Source organism: Formica exsecta, unplaced genomic scaffold (genome assembly GCF_003651465.1).
Source record: "Formica exsecta isolate Colony F162 unplaced genomic scaffold, ASM365146v1 scaffold120, whole genome shotgun sequence".
In the NCBI taxonomy this organism is placed as follows: Eukaryota; Metazoa; Arthropoda; class Insecta; order Hymenoptera; family Formicidae; genus Formica; species Formica exsecta.
In genome coordinates this window covers 3,681,788-3,705,061 of record NW_021848537.1, presented here as the reverse complement: position 1 = coordinate 3,705,061, position 23,274 = coordinate 3,681,788, and the positions used below count along the sequence as shown (strand labels likewise).

The 23,274-nt window shown below is 33.8% G+C and overlaps 2 protein-coding genes across 7 annotated transcripts; one reads left to right on the top strand and one right to left on the bottom strand.

Moving 5' to 3' along the window:
* Positions 1-4: 4 nt before the first annotated feature.
* LOC115243408 (beta-arrestin-1) lies at positions 5-19,123 on the bottom strand. 5 transcript variants are annotated; one of them, XM_029820380.1, is made up of 9 exons: positions 18,842-19,123; positions 10,309-10,522; positions 9,769-10,144; positions 9,204-9,497; positions 8,554-8,691; positions 6,775-6,918; positions 4,991-5,077; positions 4,733-4,879; positions 5-4,329 (listed from the first exon to the last, which is right to left on the bottom strand). In XM_029820380.1, exons 2-9 carry the CDS (start codon positions 10,439-10,441, stop codon positions 4,254-4,256), a joined length of 1,395 nt encoding a protein of 464 aa, XP_029676240.1. In that variant the 5' UTR covers positions 10,442-10,522; positions 18,842-19,123; the 3' UTR covers positions 5-4,253. The 5 variants fall into 5 exon arrangements, with proteins under 5 accessions (XP_029676240.1, XP_029676232.1, XP_029676261.1 ...); XM_029820372.1 differs by lacking the exon at positions 18,842-19,123 and adding an exon at positions 10,672-11,195; XM_029820401.1 differs by lacking the exons at positions 6,775-6,918; positions 18,842-19,123 and adding an exon at positions 10,672-11,194.
* A 1,252-nt stretch (positions 19,124-20,375) lies between these two features.
* LOC115242066 (protein FAM8A1) lies at positions 20,376-22,847 on the top strand. 2 transcript variants are annotated; one of them, XM_029818098.1, is made up of 6 exons: positions 20,376-20,535; positions 20,813-21,017; positions 21,424-21,567; positions 21,665-21,785; positions 22,062-22,185; positions 22,342-22,847. In XM_029818098.1, exons 2-6 carry the CDS (start codon positions 20,831-20,833, stop codon positions 22,678-22,680), a joined length of 915 nt encoding a protein of 304 aa, XP_029673958.1. In that variant the 5' UTR covers positions 20,376-20,535; positions 20,813-20,830; the 3' UTR covers positions 22,681-22,847. The 2 variants fall into 2 exon arrangements, with proteins under 2 accessions (XP_029673958.1, XP_029673968.1); XM_029818108.1 differs by having other exon boundaries at positions 20,379-20,535; positions 20,621-21,017.
* Positions 22,848-23,274: the final 427 nt, after the last annotated feature.

The following is a 23,274-nucleotide window of genomic DNA, read 5'->3' as shown; positions in this document are numbered from 1 at the left end:
GTGCTTTTTTTTCGATATACAGGATTTATTAAATTATTACAGCTAGTTATAATACGAGAATACACACGATTTTTTTACATATACAATATATTATGCATTATTTATGCTTTATGTCATTTATTTCACATACACGCACTCTTTCGCATTCTCTCTCTCTTTTCTCTGAGTAAAACTTTCTTGTAATCTTTTTTACATACAAAACGAATTATTCACGAGTGAACAGCGAACGATCATGAACGACACACGATTTTCTTGCTAACTAACAACGCGCGGCTCCAATATATAAATCGTTTCTATAGTGCAATGTACAAGTTGTAGCAATATAATGGCTCTGTCATCTTTCTTACGATTTACATTTGTAAATTACGGCTGTAATGTGAACCCCACAATACACTTGTACATCGACTCGATTACATTAATTACAGTAACACTCTCGAGAGAAGCGCGCATAATATCCTTTTCCTTCTTCATTTTCTTTAGTTCATTTTTTTTTCTCCTTTTTGTCTTTATACCATTTATTATTATGCGCGATGCAATAAGCTATTTCCATTCTATGTCGAATGATACAGTCATTCTGATAAGAGCACGTACACGTTTCGCTGTTTATGTTTAATCACACCATGGCTATCTATTTCCACAGATTTCAGTTAAACGAGATACAAACGAGAGGAAATGTAAACTTTCCGGTGCAAAAAATATGTTGTATCGAAGAAGCGTAATCGTTTACTTCTCTTATCGCAGTGATACTATTATTTGTTAAATACAGAGTATCCCCCAAAAATGTCGCATCAGTATTCCATCTTTAAAAAGTTTGAATCATTAGGATTCTTCTTGGCAAAATATTAATATTGGAGTATTTAGTATCAGTAGTAATTTATACGTATAATAGAGCGTATAATGATTATAATTAAATTTTTGAAGTAGAAGAGAAAGAAGATTTAATTCGATAATCTTGAAATAAATCGATAAAATTTGCGTCGTCTTTTTGCGGCCCCCTGTATATAACGCGGTCTTTTTCATATCGCAAGGAAACAATCTCGAATATTAGAATTACAGAGACGGTATCCTTTATATTGACTTTAATTATCTCTCGTTCTCTCTCCCTTGGTTTTTTTGTGCGGTATAATTCTCTTCTTCTGTGATCCTCCCTTCTAACCGGATGACAATAAAAATGTTAACAACCTACCGTTTGCGGTCATATAAAAAATATGCGCGCGTCCGCGGGCGAATATAAAATATACTCTCATTATACAAGCCTGCACATATACACACTCATACACGTCGCTTAAAGCGATAATAATCGAAGTGTCGGCATTCGACATTTGCCGCACAATTGCAAAGGTTCGTACCTTAATTAAATATCTAGCTTTCGTTGAACATGCACGTTCTTTTTTTTATTCGAAAACGAGGTAAAAGAATGAATGGATTCTTTCTGAGAAATCCGCTAATAGGATATTTAATAATAGAGTAATTAAATGAACGGATAGGATAATATTAATAATATTTAATTTGAATCCATGAAAAATATCGATTTAAAAAATATATATATTATTCATTGTTTCAATACAAAATAAATTTTTTCAAAGATGAAATAATTTCTGTCTTGATAACTCTTCTGCATATATGTTGAACTTATACATTTATAAAATCAATAATTTGTTCTATATTAATAATAAATAAATTTGATAAAAGGAAATGTACTTAATTGGAAAATTAATTGTGTAATTTATTATACTTTCTTGATTGGCTATTGATGCTTTTTATGAGGAATACTTTTTTTCGGAAAAGAAACAGAAATATCGGCTTTGGTATGAGAAAATACGGCTGCATTTTCGTCATGCGTTTAATCTTAAACGCGCGACGAAGAGACGCGGACCACACGTTTAGCTATCTCATCTAAATACACAGTTTGTAAATGCTAAAGTGATAAAAAATATTATCTTGCTTCTCTTGCTTTCCGTATATATACATACATATACATATATAATATGCTGTTCCTCCATAGTTTTATAATTCGCGTCATTCTAATTAATGTCACCGTGAATTAATCTTCGTTACCAACGTGAATCGCGTTTATCGTTGACATGACTTTTTTTTTTTTTAAATTGGAATTAATAGTTGACAGCAGGTTTCTCGTCGTTTTTAATGAAAATCGTCATTAAATTCTGAGATATTTAATAATGATTTGGGTTTACACTTTGGAGAAGATGCAACTCCTCTATTTTTTAATTATTTATAAATTTTGATCAATAGAAAAAATAATGAAAGCTGTTTGAGATGATAGACAGAATCATATATATATCGTATATTTTAAAACTTAGGAAAAAAATATTTTGTTTCGAGAATTCTTACATACGAGTCATCGTAAGTGATTTGCTGTGACATTGTTATTTCGAATGGCGGAGTTTATCCGATGATTTTCGTCGTTTTGTAGCAAAAGTCTTCGCGTTCGAGATTTAATTAGGCAATCATTTAATTAGGATATCAAACTCTCTGCTAAACGACTTTTATAATACGATTTTATAATACGGGCGAGCTGAGATTACGCGACATTTCATTGCGCGAAAATTAAATTCTCGAGTAGTCTTGAAGTACGCGTACCAATCGTAATCGATACTTACGATTATGTATAAACGATGCTCGCGCCGACTTAATTTAATCAATTGAATGATTTTAGAAATGGGAGCGGGAGGAAAGGGAAAGGAGAACATGCAACGGATTTTAGTGTTATAAATCTTACAATGTTACCAAGTACTACAAATTATCCATAAATACATCTATGAATTGACATCTGCGGTTTGAAACGTCATCTTTCCTTCTCTTTTCCGCGCGTTTTGTCGCGAATGTTTGATCAAATTGTTACATTAAACACTTCTAAGTAGACTCCTTAGAGCATCGATTTCTTACAGATTCGCGGAATAATAATTTCCTATTCTCGTTGTCGTGAGAATCAAGTTTGTGTATCGCAGTTTTCTACAAAAATATAAAATAACTTTTTTTATCTTCTTTTGCGACCAATTAATTTTATCTGCATCAACTGTAATTTACTGTAAACTAATTTTTTACTGGAACTAATTCGATGGGCGTTTACGGTTGTTTTGTTGTTTGCGCAAACAATATTCGCAACGCGCACTAATCGTATGTATTTATTGTTTGCATAGATAAGATAAAATCGATGCGAGACTCTGACAAAGTTTTACTTCTTGCATTTTAACTTAAAGACAGTATATACTGGCCGTGTTTAAAAAATCACAATCACTAAAAGTGGTTATAAACTTAAGGCTCTCGCACGTTCTTGAATTTGTATCAATCCCATATTTAATTAACTGACGATTTATTGCTAATTAATTGTGAATTAAGTGATACCTATCATATTTATTAAATGAAGTAATATATAATTAATAAATTAACTGTAATTGAATTAATTGCGATTTGCATCTTTTTAGAGAAAAATATCGAATCTCATTTTACACATATATTACGTATTATTTTGCAGTAGCTTTCTTTCATTGTTGAAAGTTTCACAATAAATACATCTAGATTTTTGGATGTTTTTTCTTTCTAAAATCAGTCTTCAGAGACAAAGCGTAAAATGGCGACGGTGTTAAACTTGTAATAAATGTCAATCGCACAAAACCGCCGCATACTTATCCCACAAATCAAGACCACCACGATCTAACAACGAACACGCGCCACAAATAACAACGGCTGAATGAATTGTGGCTCAATTATTTTAATAAATATACAAACAACGATATCTTAAAAAAAAAAGAAACACTAGAGAAACTTCAATTTCCTGCGATTATCTTCGATAATCAGTGAAAATGACGAATGATTGTTGAAGAATTTTCTCGACGCCATTTCCGGTTCGGGTATTCGTTTAGCCTGTCTGGAAAATGCCCGCAAAAAGCGAGCAGCTCGGAATTCCTTTCTTTTGCAGCATCTTCTTTTTTTTCCCACGTGAGTCCCTTTCGAAAGTTTTTCTTCTCGTTTTGCCCAACTTTCTTACGCGATAAATCTTAAAATGTCCCGCGTACACCGTCGTGTGGGGGACATTTTGTACTTGAGGATAGCAGCGATACCGCAGTAACAAATTTGAACGATAACGTCGTTTAAGTCTGTTGTTGCGGCATCGCTGTTATTGGCATCATTGGCGACATTGTGCAGTTTCCGTCTTGTGTGCGACACGGCGGCGTAAGAGTCACACGATCGAACGCATCGATACGTATCGATGAGGAATCGGCGGAACAAGGTCAAGCTTCCATTTCGCCTTTCAGCCTCAGACGAGCAAAGTCCTCGAAGATTATATCGTCGTCGCCATCCGCCTCCCTGCAGAAAAATTAAAAAAAAATTCAAGAATTACGATTTATAAATCCTTGATTTTCTTATAGGAAAAATGCAGAATATAACTCAAGCAGGAATATTATTTAAAAAAGAAAGATTCAGACCTCTTTTAATACATACAGCGAGTTACTTAATGAGACTTGAATATGTAAAATATCATATTTTTCTTTTTCCTTAATAAAATATGGTTTACAAGCCTGGATAATATTTTAAATTTATATATTTTTATATAAATACAACGCAATATTATGTTTCTTATATAAATATATATATAAATGGTGTAATGTTGTTAACAAATATAATTTATTAATTACGTTTTATTAGTTTATGACAGTGAAAAATTTTATTTAAAAATTATATTTAAATTTAAATTCTTTAGATTACTCACGTATCCAATTGTATCAGATTTGTGTCGAGCGGAACCTCCCCGCTGTCAGTTTTGTGCGTAGGGCTTGGTCGAGCTGTGGACGGCATTGGTTCCTCCTCTTCCGGTTTGGGATGCATCAAAATAAAGGGCAGTTCCGCGACTAACTCCCTATAAATCAGAGATAACAGAAATCTATTAAAATTTATTGAAATGCAATATATTAAATCTGTAGTTTAAAAATTCTTAAAGAATTTCTCGAGATATTTAAATGAGACTTACCCTCCAAGAGCACCAAGACAAAGTTTGACTTTGACTTTGTATTGGACGATTATGCCAAGGTTTTCACGTTGCGACGGGTCAACCACGCTACAAATTAGATTTATCGTCATTAATAAAGTTATTATCATTGATCAACCTTAATATCACGTAAAAGCTCACGCATGGTTATAGCATCATGCAAAGACAAAAAAAGCAAACGGAAAAAAAAGTTTAAATTAGATTTGTTCGTTAAACAAGCAAGCAGAGTTTTTAATTATATATATATAAAACATTTATGTAAAGCGGTAATCACGTACATATTTAGTCAAGCAACAATAAAACTATAGTTTTGCAACGGCAAAGAACAAGTTGTAATTTTTTCATGCAATTTTATGCAGGCACAATGCAGTGGCGATGCCATATTTTTAAACAACAAGCACAAGCAGAAGGAAGATGGGATTTTGGTTTAAACGTTTGCCCTAGGTATCCTAAATCTCTTAGATCCTAGTTTGTTAATCTTTTTAATACCGTTAAAACGTAGATGCATTTCAAGAAATGTTTGTAGAAAAAAATAATGAACAAAGGTTTAGGTTTTTGCTAATTATCAAAATTTTTATATGCTAACATCATCATAGTCATTGAGTTTAGTTGAGTTTAATGATATAAAAAAGAATATATTTAATTTTCGCTGAGATATATATATATACATATATGAAAATAATAAGATTTAATCTTTAAAAGTTTTTGATATCAAAATTGCACTGATGTCAAAACTTCCAATTTGATTTTAATCCTTGTTAAAGAAAAACCAATGTTAGATTTTGAAAAATTGGCATCGAAAGAGTAAAGTCACTTGGATCTTAAGATCTATGGATTTCATTTATTAATTCTTCTAAAATTGTGAAAATTCTTAGATCCCTAAATTTTAAAATATCGAGATCTATAGATCTAAGGAATTCAAGACGTGCGCACGTAAAGACTATTTCCAGTAAAGCTGAGTGATACGAATTTCGCAAAATAAAATGACACGTCGCCCGACAATGCCGGTTGTTCGTCGCTCGATGAATCGATCGAGAAATTAAAGAGAAATCGAAGAAATAATCGTTGAGAAAAGCTTTCGTTGCACAGGCAGCCAACATGTATCTCCCGTCCGTTGTGTATGAAAAGCGTTGCGGATGAGAAAAATTCCCAAAGGCGTGTTCAGCTGCGCGTTGCGTGCGTAAAACACGTGTGTGTATATGTGTGTTATATGTAACAGACACCGCCCGCATTCTTGTCCCGCATTTAGCGCTAAAAGCTGTACTTGTTCTCATTGACTTTTCCAAGAACTGTGTTGAATCATTTTCTCTTTTCTTACAATTTTTTTTATTTGAATATTTTATTGTTTACGTGTCTAACTTTTAGGAAATTTAATTATAAATCGAAGAGAATCATTTTCTTTATAAAATATTTTATGTATAAAAACATGTTATTCAATATTTCAATAATTTATAATGATGTTTAGTAGTATTTAATAAAAGAGACTACATTCTTCTACATGAAAAAGTAAAATTATTTCCATAATTATTATTTTTTTATGTTTATATTTTTTGTACAAATTCAAACATATTATAAAAAGAAACTTTAAAATTTTTTTTTGTGCTATGCCATTAATAGCAAAATTTTTAGTGAATAATTTTGATGGGTATTTTCTTTCTCTTTTTCGAGCGCTAAATGTGTGATTAATAACACGGCGCGGCGTATTGATGTAATCTAAGCATGTCTGCGTGTATCTGCAGGCTTAGTTTCAGACATCGCATCCTTACAGGGTGCTGGACGCCAAATTGGTGTCCTCGTGTTTGAGCTGACCGTCGAGGGCGAGCCCCCATTTATCTTTGTTGTTGGCCAGGAGGGGTGTTAAAGTGAACACCTTGCTGAGCGTGAAACCCGGGCCCACTGGGCATCCCTCTCTGACATTTGAACACACAACCAGCATGAGTGTCAGTGCGTGTCACGTGCGGATCGAAATTGCGAAATTAATATCGCGCTGTCAGCGTAAAGATCGTCGACAAAATGTTTAATTCTATTTAATTTCCTAATATTTAGTTTAATAATTTGTATTTATTATTAATAATATATAAATGCATTTATATGTATGTCTTTTTAAAGTAACTTTAAATATTATCTGTATGAAAAAATTTATAGAAATTGTCTAATATTAATTCTAATTGATATCTAGAATAATAATCATAATTTTATGATTCCTTTGAGCCGAAAAAATTCACAAAATTTCGATTTTGTGCGGAAATTCACGCCTAATCAAAATAAAACAGTAAATAAATAAATAAACGAAATTAAACTTATCTTAATCTTGTAATATACATATACATATATACGCGCGATAGTACGATAGTACGATGTCAGTTTGTGCATTACACTGCGATACAAATTACGATTACAAGAGATGAGGGCAAGGGCTTGACAATCTTTACTTACTTATCTTTACGTACTTCAGTGTCTAAGGGATATATATATAGAGTGTGAAACACTTACATGTGTATATTAATAGGAGAGAAATTTATTTTAAGAAACTATAAAAAATGTCAAGAAAATACTTTTTCTAATATAGAAAAAAAAAAATAAAGTTGAAATAAAAATATAAATATACAAATTTAAAAATATATATGTCTTAAAATAAAAGAAAGAGGGACGGGGGCGGGAGATAAAGAACGAGAGTGCGTGTGTGAGGAGAGGGAGCTTTGCCAAGGAAATGAAACCACCACCGATCGAGATCTATACGTGATTACAGGCCACCACGTTAAAAATCCCCAGCACAAAGTCACTAAGAATACTGCCATTCCATTTTTCATTTGTTTTGCATTAATAAGAAAAAGAAAAAAAAGATAGCAAGAAAGGGAGGCTGAAAATGGTCTTGTCTTTTAAATTTTACTTTTTATTATCCTTATAATATCTCAACGCTAAAAGCAGGGTTAAAAGAAGTGATAAACTTCTCGAATAAAAAGAACGCAATTAAATTTAATGCTCTTTCTGTCTTTGTTTCTAATTTTATTTATTCTTCCAAATATTTTAATGAAATTTATGGAATTTATTTGAAAGATCTATAAGCGAAGAATTTACATGGCTAAAGCTATATTTTATTATACTTTTATTAGCTAATAAAATAATTTTTCTTATAAGATTTAAAATATTAATCAAGAAGTAATTTAATTCTTAATTTTAATTTAACTTTCAATTCAATTAAATTTTTCACCATCGTTCTCGAACGTCATTAAAGCGAATTACTATTTTATGAATTTCTGTCTTTTCTAGTAACTTTATAAAGCTACTTCAAAAAGATTTGATAGAGCACGTCGCCGCTACGTCTCATCTTTATGGTACTCGAGCACGATGAATTTCTATAAAAACTATACATTCGTCATGAGATATCGTCGTGATTATAGTCGCATTACAGAGAAACGACGCGAGCCTGCATTTGGCCGCTTTCCAGCCTCCCCGTTATCTTTATTTTTTTCCCCCTTAGTATCCGGCAGAGAAAAGGTGAGAGAGTAATGAGGGAAACAGCGAGCTCTTAATCTCGCACTCACATTGTACTAGACGCGAGATTGGTGTCCTCATGTTTAAGCTGACCGTCTAGAGCTAGGCCTCGCTTGTCTTTGTTCTCGGCAAGCGTTGGCTTTAGAGAAAACACCTTGCTCAGAGTGAATCCTGGCGCTACCCCTATACTGCCAGTGCAATAATCTTATTTTCCTGCTCGTTACAATCTTGCTTCTTTTTTCGCATGTTATCGCGCATGTTACGTAATGTACAAATTGCTAAAACTTTATCGCAGCTCGAACTGATAGTTCAAGAAATGACATCTTTTAACATCTCTAAGTCGGCGACGTTTTGACAATCGTAAATAATTAACAACGTTAAATCAATCGCCTAAATCATTAATGGTCTAAGCAATTAATCGCTTACTGACGTAAAAAATTTCGACCTATAACTATTTTTATCGTAATTAAAAAAGCAATTTCCTAAAGTAAAACAATTATCTCGAAGATTTCTGCTTGTTTTATAAACTAATTTTTATTTAAAAACACGAAAAAAATTAGAAAAATTAGATTTAATTAATTCCTAGAAATAATAAAGAATTTAAATTTAATTTAATTTTTCTCTAATTTCTCTCGCCAAAGTGCGATATCGTAGTTGCTCGGTAAGGGATGGGAAAAATAATTGGCTGGAGAATACTCACTCGCTCTCGGCCTCGGCGACGGTGCACTTATATTGCGCCGTGGAGAACAGGCAGATATCCGCGAACTGCCTAACCGACACTTTTATCTTTTTCACAGTCCGGTTGCTATTGTTCGCTATGTGCACGTTCACAGCTATGTTCTCGCCGTGATGATAGAGCTCCTTGTCGAGGGAAGCCTCTAGGTGCAATTTGTTCGGGGACATCATAAACTCTTTGCTCACTTCTACCGAGGGCTGCTCGCCCTGTTTCGATGGCGCGTACATGATCTTCCTGATCGCCAGTCTCACGCAGCTCCTGCAAGTTGAATCAGTTGATCGATAAAAGCAGTAATTAATTAAATTAATTGTCGCTTTGATCATTAATCGTCATAAATGAAAGTATTTTTTATATAATATAAAAAATATCCTGAATCAAGAATGTGTATAAAATCTATTTCATTTTAAACGAAGATTGTTTTTATTTCATAAAAAAGGAATTTAAAAAAATTTTTTTCTAAAACTTTAAATAAGAATTTCTTTAACCTTAAACAAAAGGATTTTCTTTCACGTTAAATTGAGATTCGTACCTTTTATGCGGTTTGTCATCCTGCGTTTCACCTACGAATGCTTTCAACTCATAGTCGACGCCGCAGGGTTTGCCGGTGTCGCCTGGGGCCGGTTGTAGGGTGACCGAGGCTGGACAGTGAGGCGGTAACTCGAAATAAAAGGGATACGCATTGCTGCCCAACTTCTTGATCAGTCTCTCCTGCAATCGTGTCAGCTCCCTGGGGGGCTGAGATCCCTGCACCACAGGATAGATCTGTTCCGCCGCGAGATAGAGATCCTTGCGAAAGGTCAGCCCGAGGACATCGAGATCCTCCCTGCCGTACTTGAACGCCGCGAGAACGTGACCGAACACCTTTCGCTCTTTTATGTAGTCGGGATCGATCAGGACGACTCCGTCTATAATCGTCGAAACCGTTTCTCTTATCGCGAGATTCAAAGAAAAGATGAAGTCATGCAATTGCATATGCAATAGTTATTTTAGAAAAAATACACATCCCGAGTATATACGTCATTTCTGCGTGAGAGGATGTGCGCGTGAATTAATTATGATGGATACTTGCCGATCGGATCGACGTGCGTGATGTGATCGACAAAGTCTCTCTTGCCGAGATAGACCGTGATCTTGCCATTGAGGCTGGATTTCTTGAAGACACGAGTGGCCTGTCGCTTGTTGACACTATCTATAGTGTCCATCGCGTTGCTTTCGGGGCTAACTCTGGCTCCTAACTCATTTGAGTCCTCAGTATCTGAGAAGTCCGACTCCGAGCTTTCCCACTGCAAAATCATCGCGATAAAGCAATTTCTTAATAATTATATATAGAATCATATTTTTAAATTATATCGTATTATAGAATCATAGAATATATTTTTTTTCCTCCTTTTTTGATAATGTCTAATATTAAAATATTCTTTTCTATATTTACCTCTATTATATTCTCTCCTAGTTCTTTCATTTTGATGCAGAGATTTGTATTTATTTTAGTCAGTTAATTTAATTACGAGACACTATGTGTCATTAATATTTATGAATACGACTAAAATGTAATCTAGCGCCGAATTATTTGCTTTAATTATATATCTCTCATATTATTTTTGTAACACGCAAAACTTCCTCTCCTTTCTTTCCTGTCATATATTTATCTTCAAAAATTCTGCAAATAATTGATTTTGTAAAAAGAAACAATGATGTGATATGTTATCTATTCTTAAAAAATTTTATCTCGTATTTGCGCCGCTGCATTTCAGGAAATATTGCTCCTTTATATAAATATTCACAACTTTTTCAGATTATTTTTATTATTGCTTTTCTATTGTCGCGATAATAAACTGTTTGCACTAGATTTTTTTTCAAAATTATATTAAAAATGCGATCGCGGTGAAAGATGTCGGAGCGCTTCGGAGCAACGCCGAGCTTGTACTGATGTACTCCGGCAAATGGATGTCAATTTCAATCGGCGCTCAAATAATACTTAATACGATAATGCCGGTACAATAATTCGTACTCGCGGAGTTTTACACGCCGCGTGCCGCCATCGGACACAGATGCCCGAATGACGAATGTAACGCGAGATATAATATCAGACGAAATGGATCCTGTACCGTGTGTCGTGCAAATCCCGATTGATGTGTTCAAACTTTTATAGAATCTAATTAAAATTTGAACTTTTTCTTCTTATACATTGCGGGCAAAATAACATTTTCTTTAATTTTTCAGAGAATATTAAGATAATAAAGTTCCTTTTCTCATTACAGCAAAATTTACTTTGAATTAATCAAAACGTAAGATTGTGTTACCAATTTACATTCTTGTATTCACCCGTACTTAACAGTCTCTCCATTAAATCGCTGATTAAATTACACTTGAGCAAAAATCAATACTAACTTTGTTAAGGAAAAGAATGGTCAATTACAAGAGAAAAATATCCCTGCTATTTAATTTTCTAGCTATTATACTACGCCAGTCAATTTATTTCTCTCTTGTAAAAAAATATCTTGATATTTAACTTATTATTTATCCTTAGAAGATAATATCGCGTTTTATTTAATATATTACTTTTCTCAGGAAATTATCCTGCCTTTTGTTTTTTTATTTGTATTCTTTTAAAGGTTCTCTAATATATATATATATATAGCGCGTGTTTGTCTATCGCCACGCTCAGTCCATTCTATATGTATAAAATATTAAACTTAATATAAATATATATATATATATATATATATATATAAAATTAATTATTTATTAATTAATAAAAAGATATCTATATATAAAGATGTTATAATATATATTTATATATATTTGTTATATATATTTTTTGTTACTTTATTATATATTTTGAATGTTCAAATATTTTATTTAATACTGTTTTTTCGTGACACCATATATAATGAAAAGCATGCGAGAATATAAGATTGTGTTGTATGTCTACTGTCGATGTAACGGGTCAGCGCAAAGGAACAGGGAACTTACGTACGCATTTGACGTCACTGTGCCAAATGTTATCGCAGAGCATCGAAATACACGCTTCATTATCAATTTGTGCGCCATAATCAGCAGAGACTCTCGAGTATCTTCCGCATCGCGAAGATAAAGCGAAAATAGACTCAGCACACAAGTTTTATTTATTTTAATAACAATTTATTTGTTTGACGTATATATATTACCTTTAATTATAATCAAAATTTCACGCTAGAGATATTTATAGTAATAAAAATAAACTTTTCGTAATATATTCTGTACGTAACATATGTACGTCTCAATATATTTTCTATGTTGAAAATAGAAGAAAGTACGATGTTAATCTAACATCTCATTTTGGAGACTCTTTGTTCGTTAGCTATTTGCAATTCTTGTGATGATTGTCCCATAATTTGAATTATTCAGGGCAAATTTTTCTTTTTGCATGCTCAATGGACGGAAGTTGGTCTTACGATTCATTTGACGTCACTCACATGTGTTATCTGCATGCCCTGGAATAAATGTTCGGCATTGCTAGCTCGAACAGGCGCTCGTTATCGCAATCCAACAAAAATCAAACGAACGTAAAGAAAAAAGAAGCAATTACGCCCAGAAACATAAATTGAAAAATCGGTAGACTTTATTTATTATTATATTATATATTTACATATATATATAGTATTTAGTACATCCTCATGTGTATTTATTCGCGATATAATAAAATTAAGAGTTAATTAATTAAAAGGAGAGAGCGACGTGTCAAATTAATATTTACATAAATATTAATTAAAATATTTGCATGTGTAAGGTATTTTATTAATATTTATTCAGTAGATTATCTCTTTCTGAATTTGTTAAATTATTGGATCTAAATTGATGAAAAGCAAATTATTCAATTCGCAATTGTCTGTTTTAATTATGCTTTCCCATGTTTAGTTCAATATTAAGACGATTAAAATGACGATTGAGAAGAGGATGGATATTAATTATCATTCGGTGTACATTACATTACATATTTTACACTTCAATTATTGCTCTCATTTTCTCCTTCGAGAGCGGGAATTTCTATAATGAGAACTGTCAGTCAATTTCAAAGTATAGTCCAATTATTCCGCCATCTCGTAGATAATCCGCTATTGTTTAACGAGCTTTTATTATACGAATTCGAGGCCTGATTGTGCTTTTGATGGCGAATAAACGACGTAGAAACGAACAGAGTAATGGCATTGCATTCTAAGTCGCCCGCAGTTTATAGCGCTCTTATAACTTATTGCCGTGATTCTATAACCGGCGCAAAACTACCGGGAATCATACTACTCAATCGCCGTTGACGTCATTATTCTGTATACAGGGTGCCCCTGATTGATGTTTAGCTTCTCCGATTGAGAAAACTAAATTATTCAGAAGCTGCTCTTCCATTCCATTTCATCCCATTATTCAGGATAGCGTCGAGGATTCTCGCCTCATATAATAAGATTCTTTGACTAATGGAATCGATTGTTTCTTAAGTGGATTTGATTGGTCAATTTTTTTTAGCAAATAATGTTAAACATTTTTTAAAATTAAGAAACTAAGAGAAATAATTGAAAGTTGATTAAATAAGTAAGATTTAAATGTTATAGCAGAGAAAAAATTCATTTTGACGTTTCGCAAAAATTTTTACAGTCGAGAAAGATTTCATAGCAATTTTTCGAACCTTGTATTTGTCTATAAACATGTCAAACCATATACGAAAGTTTAGTTTTCGTATTTCAAAACGTTCGGCAGGTCGATTTTGCCGGAAATAACTTATTTACGCGAAGCACATACATACACACACACACACACACACACACACACATACAAGTTACTTAACAAGAGAGAGAAGGAGAAAGAGAGAAAGAATATACAATGTTCCCCAAGACCTTGTCTGCCAATAGCGAGTAATTCTTTTAATACACATAATTTTAAATCATACATACATGTTAATATATTTCTAATTTAATTTTAATAAACTTGAAAGATCACGTAACATTGTACATTACGGAACTTTTTCCTTTCCAATAAAATTATCGCAATAACGTAGTGAAAATTTCTATGGAACGATAATCTCATACATTATCGGATTAAGTGAGCTTCGCCTTATTAGAATTTTAATCGATATTCACGATACTTTTCATTCATGATTTTAATCTCAAAGAATTAATGAAATAATGCTCTCTTTTTTTCACACTCTTATTAGTGTCGTTCAATCTTTCTTCGCGAATATAACCAGGGGGTAATATCGCGATCGGTGGGAAATTGAGCAGGAAATTTTCACACGCACGCTTTATAAACGAGCTGCCGTCGTGTGTTGCAGGATTTATATTAGTCATTATCTAGCGTATTGCGCGACGGGCCATGTTGCGATCTTTTGCGTCGCACGAGTCAGGGATGATGGAATGGTCCATGATAAATGATAAACTACACCGAGGTAACGCGTATCGCGTTACCTTGCGGGTTGTGTCATCCCAAAAGATCGCGGAGCGATAAAATATCAAGCCTCTTTTTAACATGTTATTTTGTAGAACGAAAGGACACCTTAAAAAAACTTGCTCCCACGTTCGTCAATTTAAATATAAAATGCCTTGTTTTTAGAAGGCTCCAACTCCTTTATTGCAATTGAATTATGATATCAAAGATGACAAAACATGTGAATTTTTTCGTCAAAATAGTGTGAATTAAAATATATTTAGATTCTATAATATTTGATTATAAGAATCTTAATAATTAATTTAGAAAAATGTTTGTATTAATAATGGGATTTGATAAACAAATATTCGTGTATATATATGTTTTCTTTCTTATATTTAACTGTCTATGTAAGCGTGTAATAGCTATATTGAATGTCGCGTCAAGGCTAACAGGTAAGGCATTAAGCTCTTCCTTAGTTTCTGGTTTTGCAACAATTTCAAGTATCCTTGACAGAACTTCGTCAGAAATCGTATACAAGTGGCAGAATTAAATTTCTATGTATTCACTGTATCCTCGCATCTGGCACGTTTGATATGTGATTCGATAATTGAATTCAATAATCATCGGATAGCCACGCGTTGTGAAGAGTATTATTGATATAAAACCGATACTTCATATACGCAACGATTCGATAATTAAAGAAAATTTCTCCGATAATGAAAGAAATATCTCCGTTATTGAATAAAATCAGAGTCTCGGGTTTTAAGGAGATCCGATCTGTTTTGATGATTTGAATTGTTCATACTTTGCCTCCAATAGCAATCACATCGACCGGAACGAGTTAACGAAGTTAGGGTGCGTAATTTCGCATGATTAAACTATTCTGGATTAAGTTAAAGCTCTCACGACTTTGCAGAATACGAATATCGATCCGAGCGTCGTCTCGTGCACTTCGACCACCCTGTAGTCTCGAGGGATATTTAACGGCGGGAAAGATTACGACGAGAGTAAATTGTTTCCGAGGAAACATTGCGTTTTTAATCATTAGATGAAATGAAAAAATTATACGTAGTTATTTATTTATTCGAGAAAAAAAATATATTGCACTCAATTTTAAAAATACATGATTACTGTGTTTTGTCTTTATTTAATACGTAAGTAATAATATTAAAAATTATGTAATTTTAAATTAAATAGGTATTTTTTATTGTTTAATTTATGCATTCGGTAAAGAAGCAATGAATGTTAGCGAATTTTAATTCTGAGCGCGACAAACTGTTGCATTCCATTCATGGTAGAATATAATAAATGTCTTTATTGAATAAGAGGTAAAGCCGATAGGCAATTGGCTGGACACGTTTATGCATTGTGCAAGTCGCGCTAATTGCCTTATTTAATCGCCGTGTCTTTGGAAATCTGGCTATCGATCATCGATAACGTCAAGGACGCTGCGATGGTCTGCGATAATGAATGGCAAAAAGAGAAGCACAATTTATGTTTATATTTGATTATAATGTATTTATCGTCGCCGCAAACGCCGCGAGAGAGATTACGGATTTAATTAAAAAAATAGAAAATAATGACAGATAATATAAATGATGATAATAAATTCTAGGAATATAAAACGATATCTGTTTCTTGTAAAAGATATGTAGAAGAAGAAAAAGATATATATATGCTTTATTTATACCGATGGCATCAACGAGAGAGATCTAAAATTTTATAAAATAGTTTATACAATGATAATTTCTTCAGTATTTGTAATATTGAAACTTATGTAATCTTTATAATATTAAATATGTTTCTTTAGAATGTATTTTTGTTTAAAATTTTTTATATTTAATCAAATATGGCATTGAATTTAATGATGCATTAATCATTAATTTATCAGATATCGTCATTTATTTCCTTATCGAGACAAGAGAGAGAGAGAGAGAGGAAAAAACACAAATATTTAAATCATCCAAGGATACAAAGCGAAGGATTAAATTCTCCAAAGTGCATCCATTGCAGCAATTTTCTTGGCAATTTTCCATCCGAGAGAAAGAGGGAGACTTATCACATCGATATCTATCAACGTTAGCGTACTTTTTTACAAGCGTCCATCGATTTCGAATCGCGGCGAACCGTGCCGATCGACAGCGGAGGAGAGAATACGCGTCGATGCATCTCCGGTGCATTTTCCGGCTGGGTGCAATTAACGTTACGTGGAAAAGCGACGGTGAAAAGCGGGCGGTATATATCGATCGATAAACGCGATAGACGAGGCGACCTGTCGGTTCGATTTTCGATACGCGGGTCAGAAACCACGCGATTGTGGATGCAACATTGATGATGTCTCGCCCGAGATAGCAGGTTAAACATACATATTTCTCGACTCCCCTGCCTCTCTTTTTGTTCCCCCCTTCCCCTGCATCACTCCTCGTCCCGTTATCACGCAACTTGTGGAAGAGAGCATCCACTCGCATCGATAACGATAATCGCGCCGCATCGCGCTCGTGTCGACGGCTTTTATAAATGAGCATTTTCGGGTGAATGCACGCCGTAAATTCATGCCGTGTAAACAAAGCCTGCTTCAATACTACTCGCAGGAATTACGACGATATATTGTATTAATATAATAAAATTTATAATAATATTAATAAATTTATATAATGAGCAAATTTTTACATATTTAACAGTATGAGCAAATAATATATCATTTGGTTTGAGAAAATATTGTAAAAGTGTTAAAATAAAATAAATAAATTAATGTTAATAGTGCGAATAAATAAGAAAAAAAGGAGAGAGATTTTTCAAGTAAAATGAGTAAAAGAATTTGGGCGAGATGTGCCTATAAAATACTCGTAATTACATTAGTTAGTCGGGATTTTTCTCTTGAAATTTGTTATCTAATGTAAACTGTTACATAAAAAGATACGTAAATTGCTATTGTTAATCAAGATAATTATTATTACGTAAATCACGCGCGAAGATAAAAGTGAAAACCAGAAGAAGATCCGGCAGCCGCGAAGAAGTCTTTGATAATAACAATAGACAATAATTAATGACAATCATCAGAATGTGCTATTATACAATGATAGAGATGAAATTCTTCTCTTAATCGAATAATCCGTCACGCCAGAAACGGCGAGTAAAATAAAATGCCACAGTTTCGAGAACGATTCTTTACGTATAATTTTATTAAATTTTATTAAATTTCGTTGAAGTTCCATACGCGTCACGTATCTATTTAATATTCACCGAGATGAAATCCCGGGGGAACAGCCTTGAGATCGGCAAGATTCACTCGGGAAAGTCCACGAGATTTCCCTCATCCCGCTTCGAAAAGTTCTCTATCGTCCTGAACCGGATGTGCGATACGTGGTTTAATGCCGTAAACAAACGGTCCGGACATTCCCGCAATAAAGACACATCCGGCTGGATTATTTCTACATAAAGCGTACAGCGAATATACAGAGAACCGAACAATATGGCATCCTTTATTTTGGAGAATTGCGGCTGGTTTATTTCCCTCTCTGTATATATACAGCTTTATATGGTTACGTGTAAATTTGTCTGACAGGCCGTAAATCCTAGAACGCTTCCTGAGATGTATAAAGTTTATGCAGACAGAAAGAGAAGATTTTAAACAAATATCTATCTTCCAAGAATCACATTTTCTAAGCGTTTTATGATTGTAACAAAATTAATAAAAATTAAATTAGATATAATAAATAGACTCAACGCACCTTTTTTTAGTTTTCTGAAGGATTATCGCAGACGTATGTGATTATAAATAATTTACGAAAAAAGAGAATAAGGCTAGCGTTTCATTAACGCGATAGAATTGTTTACGAGCGCGCGCACACTTGGCAGGTCACTTTGGTTTTTCGGAGTCGCCAGAATTCCCGGAATTCCGGCTGGCTGGCGTTCCGTTGGAATGACTCAAAGAAGGAGCGGGAACGATCCGCCGCTCTTTCTTTCTCGCGCGTGTAAATATTCGCGGCGAGGAATCCTTTTTCGGACAAGAGTGAAATCTCGGACCTCCTTTCGGAGGCTCCGTGTCCAGGCCTCCGAAACGAAAAGGCGGGCCGTCGAAACGCCAAACGCGAGAGAAAACGAGAAGATCGCGATGAGATGACGATAGATACCGATCCATTTTCGGCTGGGAAAATGGAATTTCTACGCATCCGGCGTGATGCGGATGCGGTGCTCGACCTTACCTAAGGTCCCGCTGTCCTCTGCGGGTCCACACCCTCGGTCTCTCAGACGCTCCTCCTAAGGTTGTCACCGTAGCCGTGGTGCGACGCGTCGCGACGGCGCGACGCTCCCACGCGACGCTCACCCCTGCGACTCGCCCGCGTGCCAATACCACCGTCTTATTTATCGCGAAGGGTTCTCGCGCACAAAGAGGATGCCCGCTCTGGTCCCGCTGTGCCCGCTCATCAGTCGGAAACGCGCACCGTGGTTACTGAATCGAAGCTGCAGGCACGTCGCGCAGAACCAAGAACCAGCGCCTTCTGCGGCCTGTTCTGCGGCCGGTCGGGTATGGAAAAAAGTTCCTATTTCCCCTGAATATCTGATCTGGACCCTAGGCACACGGATGGCTTGAATTTATTTGGGATTTCAAATGAAACAAACGGGTGTTTGAATGGAGGGAAAAATTAATGAAGGAGAGTTGAACGCAAGGGTTGTTTTTTACTTTGCCACCTAGTTTCGACTTTTGTCCTGAACAAGTTAATTTGAACTTGTCCAGAGTGTTGGATGGACAGAAAATTACTAGCATTACATACCTGTTTTTCCCATTTGTATAATTCTTTTAGATTTTTCACATTTACAATAAAACAAACGATTATCTTGAACCAAAATTTGAATAAAAAAAATTTTTTTTAATAAAGTCATAGAGAGAACTCGCAGGTAAAAAAATCTCATTTACCAAAGATTTATCTGAAGTTTAGGCAGGTGATTTAAATTATATCTCTATGTGTGTGTCTTTTTAGTACTATTAGATTATAATATATACGTCTTACATTTTATATTTAGTTATTATTAAATTATATTCACTTTTTCTTATTAAATTAAAAATTAATAATTTTTTTTATTAGAATGTAATTTTAAATTTACATCTTATATGAAGAATATATAAAATAACGTAACATTAATTTAAAAGATTGAAACATAATTTGTCTTTATATTATATTTACTATAAATGCTAGTGGATTCGTTAGTGAAATAATGATTTGGACAAAAATGATTCCGGACAAATTTCATGCAGTCATAAATTTCTCTCTGGTACCTGTCTTTAATACTAGAGGTCAGTTTCAAACATCTTTCTTGAAACTTTTTTTAGACAATTCCTCTTAAAATCATACACAAAAATATAAAAAAACGAGATGTTACAAAGTATTTTTCTCAAAAATCTTCAAAAGTACTCCAAATCTTTATGTCAAAATGTTTTTAAAAACATGTCCAAGTTTTCATTAAATCGTAGCTCGTATATTTTACCAGCAGATGATATATGTAACGCACGTGGTGATTGAAAATTTTTCATACCATTAAAAAAGTTTTGAGGGAAATATCAGATGACTTCGTATAATAAAAAAATTATTATAAATTTCAACAAATTATTTTTCAAAAGTCTCCGATAGAAAATATTTTACCTTATGTTTTCACCCTCATAAAATGCACTTGGATCAGAAATGCATCTTGGGCATCAGCCTAGAGTTCTCCCTCTACGACTGATGAAATCTGGGGGAAAAGCCGACAGCTGTCGTGACGGAATTTCGTTGGTCTATCTCGACGGCAAAAAACGTCTCGATTATATCCAGTAGCTATTATACACGTCAGTGATGGATAGTGATAGTTGGCGCGTAGTTTACATACGAGCGTAGATGCGTAGTGTTTGATTGTGACAGAGGTAAGGAGAGCCGTGTTTGCCACTACTTTTTTATTAAACAGTGTTGTCGGCGCAATTATTTATCTTCTTTTGACACCTTTTATAGTTGCGTTTGTTGATTGATCGCGACAAAAAAATAATCGGCGATTTAGTCGACGATTTGCGACAATCGTCATCCGTCAATTGTTACGTTCTGCCGATGTGCTCCGATCGAGAGAGGCGAAAATTTTGGAGTAATCAGCGACATTGACTGACAGCTTCCACGTCGAGTGACGAAACGATTTGTTTTCTTTCGCAGGCAAAGCGAGAACTCAAAATGGCAGACGACAAAAACGACGACACGCTGGAGCGAGATTCGGAAAGTAAATTGGATCCGGCGGAGGAGAGATCGCGGTATTTTAAAAAATTGGAGAAATGGCTCCAGGAGGCGTACGCTTGGCAAAGTGTTGCAGCGATGTTTCCCTATTACGTGATGTCGGGACACATTGCGAATCCGACACCCGGTATGAATAAATACGAGTCGTTTTGATTAATTATATGTCGAAGATTAAGAATAAATAAGAATATCTTTATCTAGAAGAAATTTTTTTAAAGAGAAAGCTTTATCAATTTTAAATTTATATTATATAATCTAAAATATTTTATCAAAAAATTATAAAATTTTTCAATAAAGATATGCATATAAAATAAATACTGATAAATTTTGGAAAAAATAAAATTCTGTGTACATCTATTTTCAAAAATAAGGAACATTATATTCTTTTGATATTATATATATAGTAATAAATTATTACTGGATGTGCAATATATGTATAACAATTTTAGTTAAATTTAAAATTTTGTCAAGATAAATAACTTTATTTTTAAAAATATTGGTTTTATTTGATGAGAGACATAATATTTTTTCAGCTTCAACAGCCTTTCAACCAAATCAAGGCCCAACAGCATCGAATAGACCAGGAGTGATAATTGGAAATACAGACAGACAGAACGAGGAAGTGAGACAAAGGAGGCAGGAACAACCGGGTCCTTTCCAACCCCCTGGAGCTGAAGGTTAAAATTTTGCTTGAAATCCTATTGAAGAATTATTAAAACACATATCGTGTGGAAAACGTCTGTTTTATATTAACCTTAAACTTATTTATTTTAGGTTACGAATATCGCGTTCCTCCGATTTGGAAAAGATTCGCCGCGGAATTTATAGACTCAACGATGCTATTTCTTTTGAAGTTCTCCATCACCTTTATCGCAATCGACGTGTTCGATTTTATGTATGTAAAAGGATGCGAGCAGTTTAGTAATATAAGAAAGTTTATAGGTTTCTTCTTTTTGTAAATTATAAATTGATAAAATTTGTACTAAATATTACCAAACTATTACGTCTTTCTTTTCAGTGCAATAAGTAACTCTTTTTTTATTTTTTATATTTTATTCTAATAACTTCTCATATTTAAAAAAAAAAGTTTTTTCTTTCCTTCTTATATAATATACGATTTTTTTTTACAATATACTACAATCTTTCATAAATTGCAATTTTACTTTTTTAGAGAAATTGAAGACTTGGATTTATTGCAAACTAATTTGCGTATTGATTACAAAATGGCTTTAGAAATGACTTATGGAATTCTGATCTTGGAAGTGATTCATCGTGTGATAGTTTGTATCTTTGAGGTAAGAGACTTGTCTGCGGAATCTCGTGAAAAACTAATCGAGCTGTATTTTTTAAAAATAATTTATCCTGTAAAAAATGAAATTTTAAATAAGAAAATTTAATTTTAATATAATCCAATTTTATAAAATTAATTTTTGTAATTGTTATTTTTTCAGGCCTTTTGGCTTCAACACGGTGTGTACGGTTTCATCGGAGGCGCCACTCCCGGCAAGTACATGATGGGCTTGCGGGTGGTTCAATGCCGAAGTATAACCCCCGTGGAACGTCCGAATGAGCCGGACGTGGTCCTGGTGAGTCCCGGGACCGATCTGGGTCTGCCGTTGGCATTGGGTCGATCGGTGGTGAAAAACTTTGTGCTGGCGTTTTTGTTCCCGATCTGCTTCTCGTTGTTTTTCTTCAGATTTAACAGAACCGGTTACGATCTAATCTGCAATTCCATCGTTGTGGAGGATCCCTATAGAAATTCGAACAACAATCGGATACACCAGCAGTAGCCCGTCTGAGAGAGAGGGAAAAGGGATGCTGTATGGAAATCTGTGATGTGTACATATGTAATGGCTGTCTGTGCTTCTTGTACCAATGTATGCGTGCGAGATTATGCGTGTGTATATGGCGTGTATATAAATGTAAAAAATAAAAATAATTATTATTACCGCGAAAAGCCGTTCCAGGATTTTTTTTTTGTATTTAGAGAGATGGGATTATTTGTATATAATTATACCAACATTTTCTAGTAGAATTCGATCCTTAATTATATTTCGTGGCGACTTTTATTTCATCTGTGGAGTAAACAATATGATAAAATAATATATTAAATTAATTTTTATAGCAGATTTTTTTCGATACGTACGTAGATGAATTTAGCTTTATTATATCTTTTTTATATCATGTTGTCGTAATCAGTGAATCATAAGACGGAAAAGCAAAGTATGAGCGTTTTTTTCGGTAAAATCTTATTATTGTTTTAATCAGTAATATTTTTACTGATTTAATTTAAGAGAGTATGTTATTGACGTACAATGGCGTTAACCCAATCAAAAATGGCGCTCAAATTTAATTATATGTGATGAAAAATTGTAATTTAAATT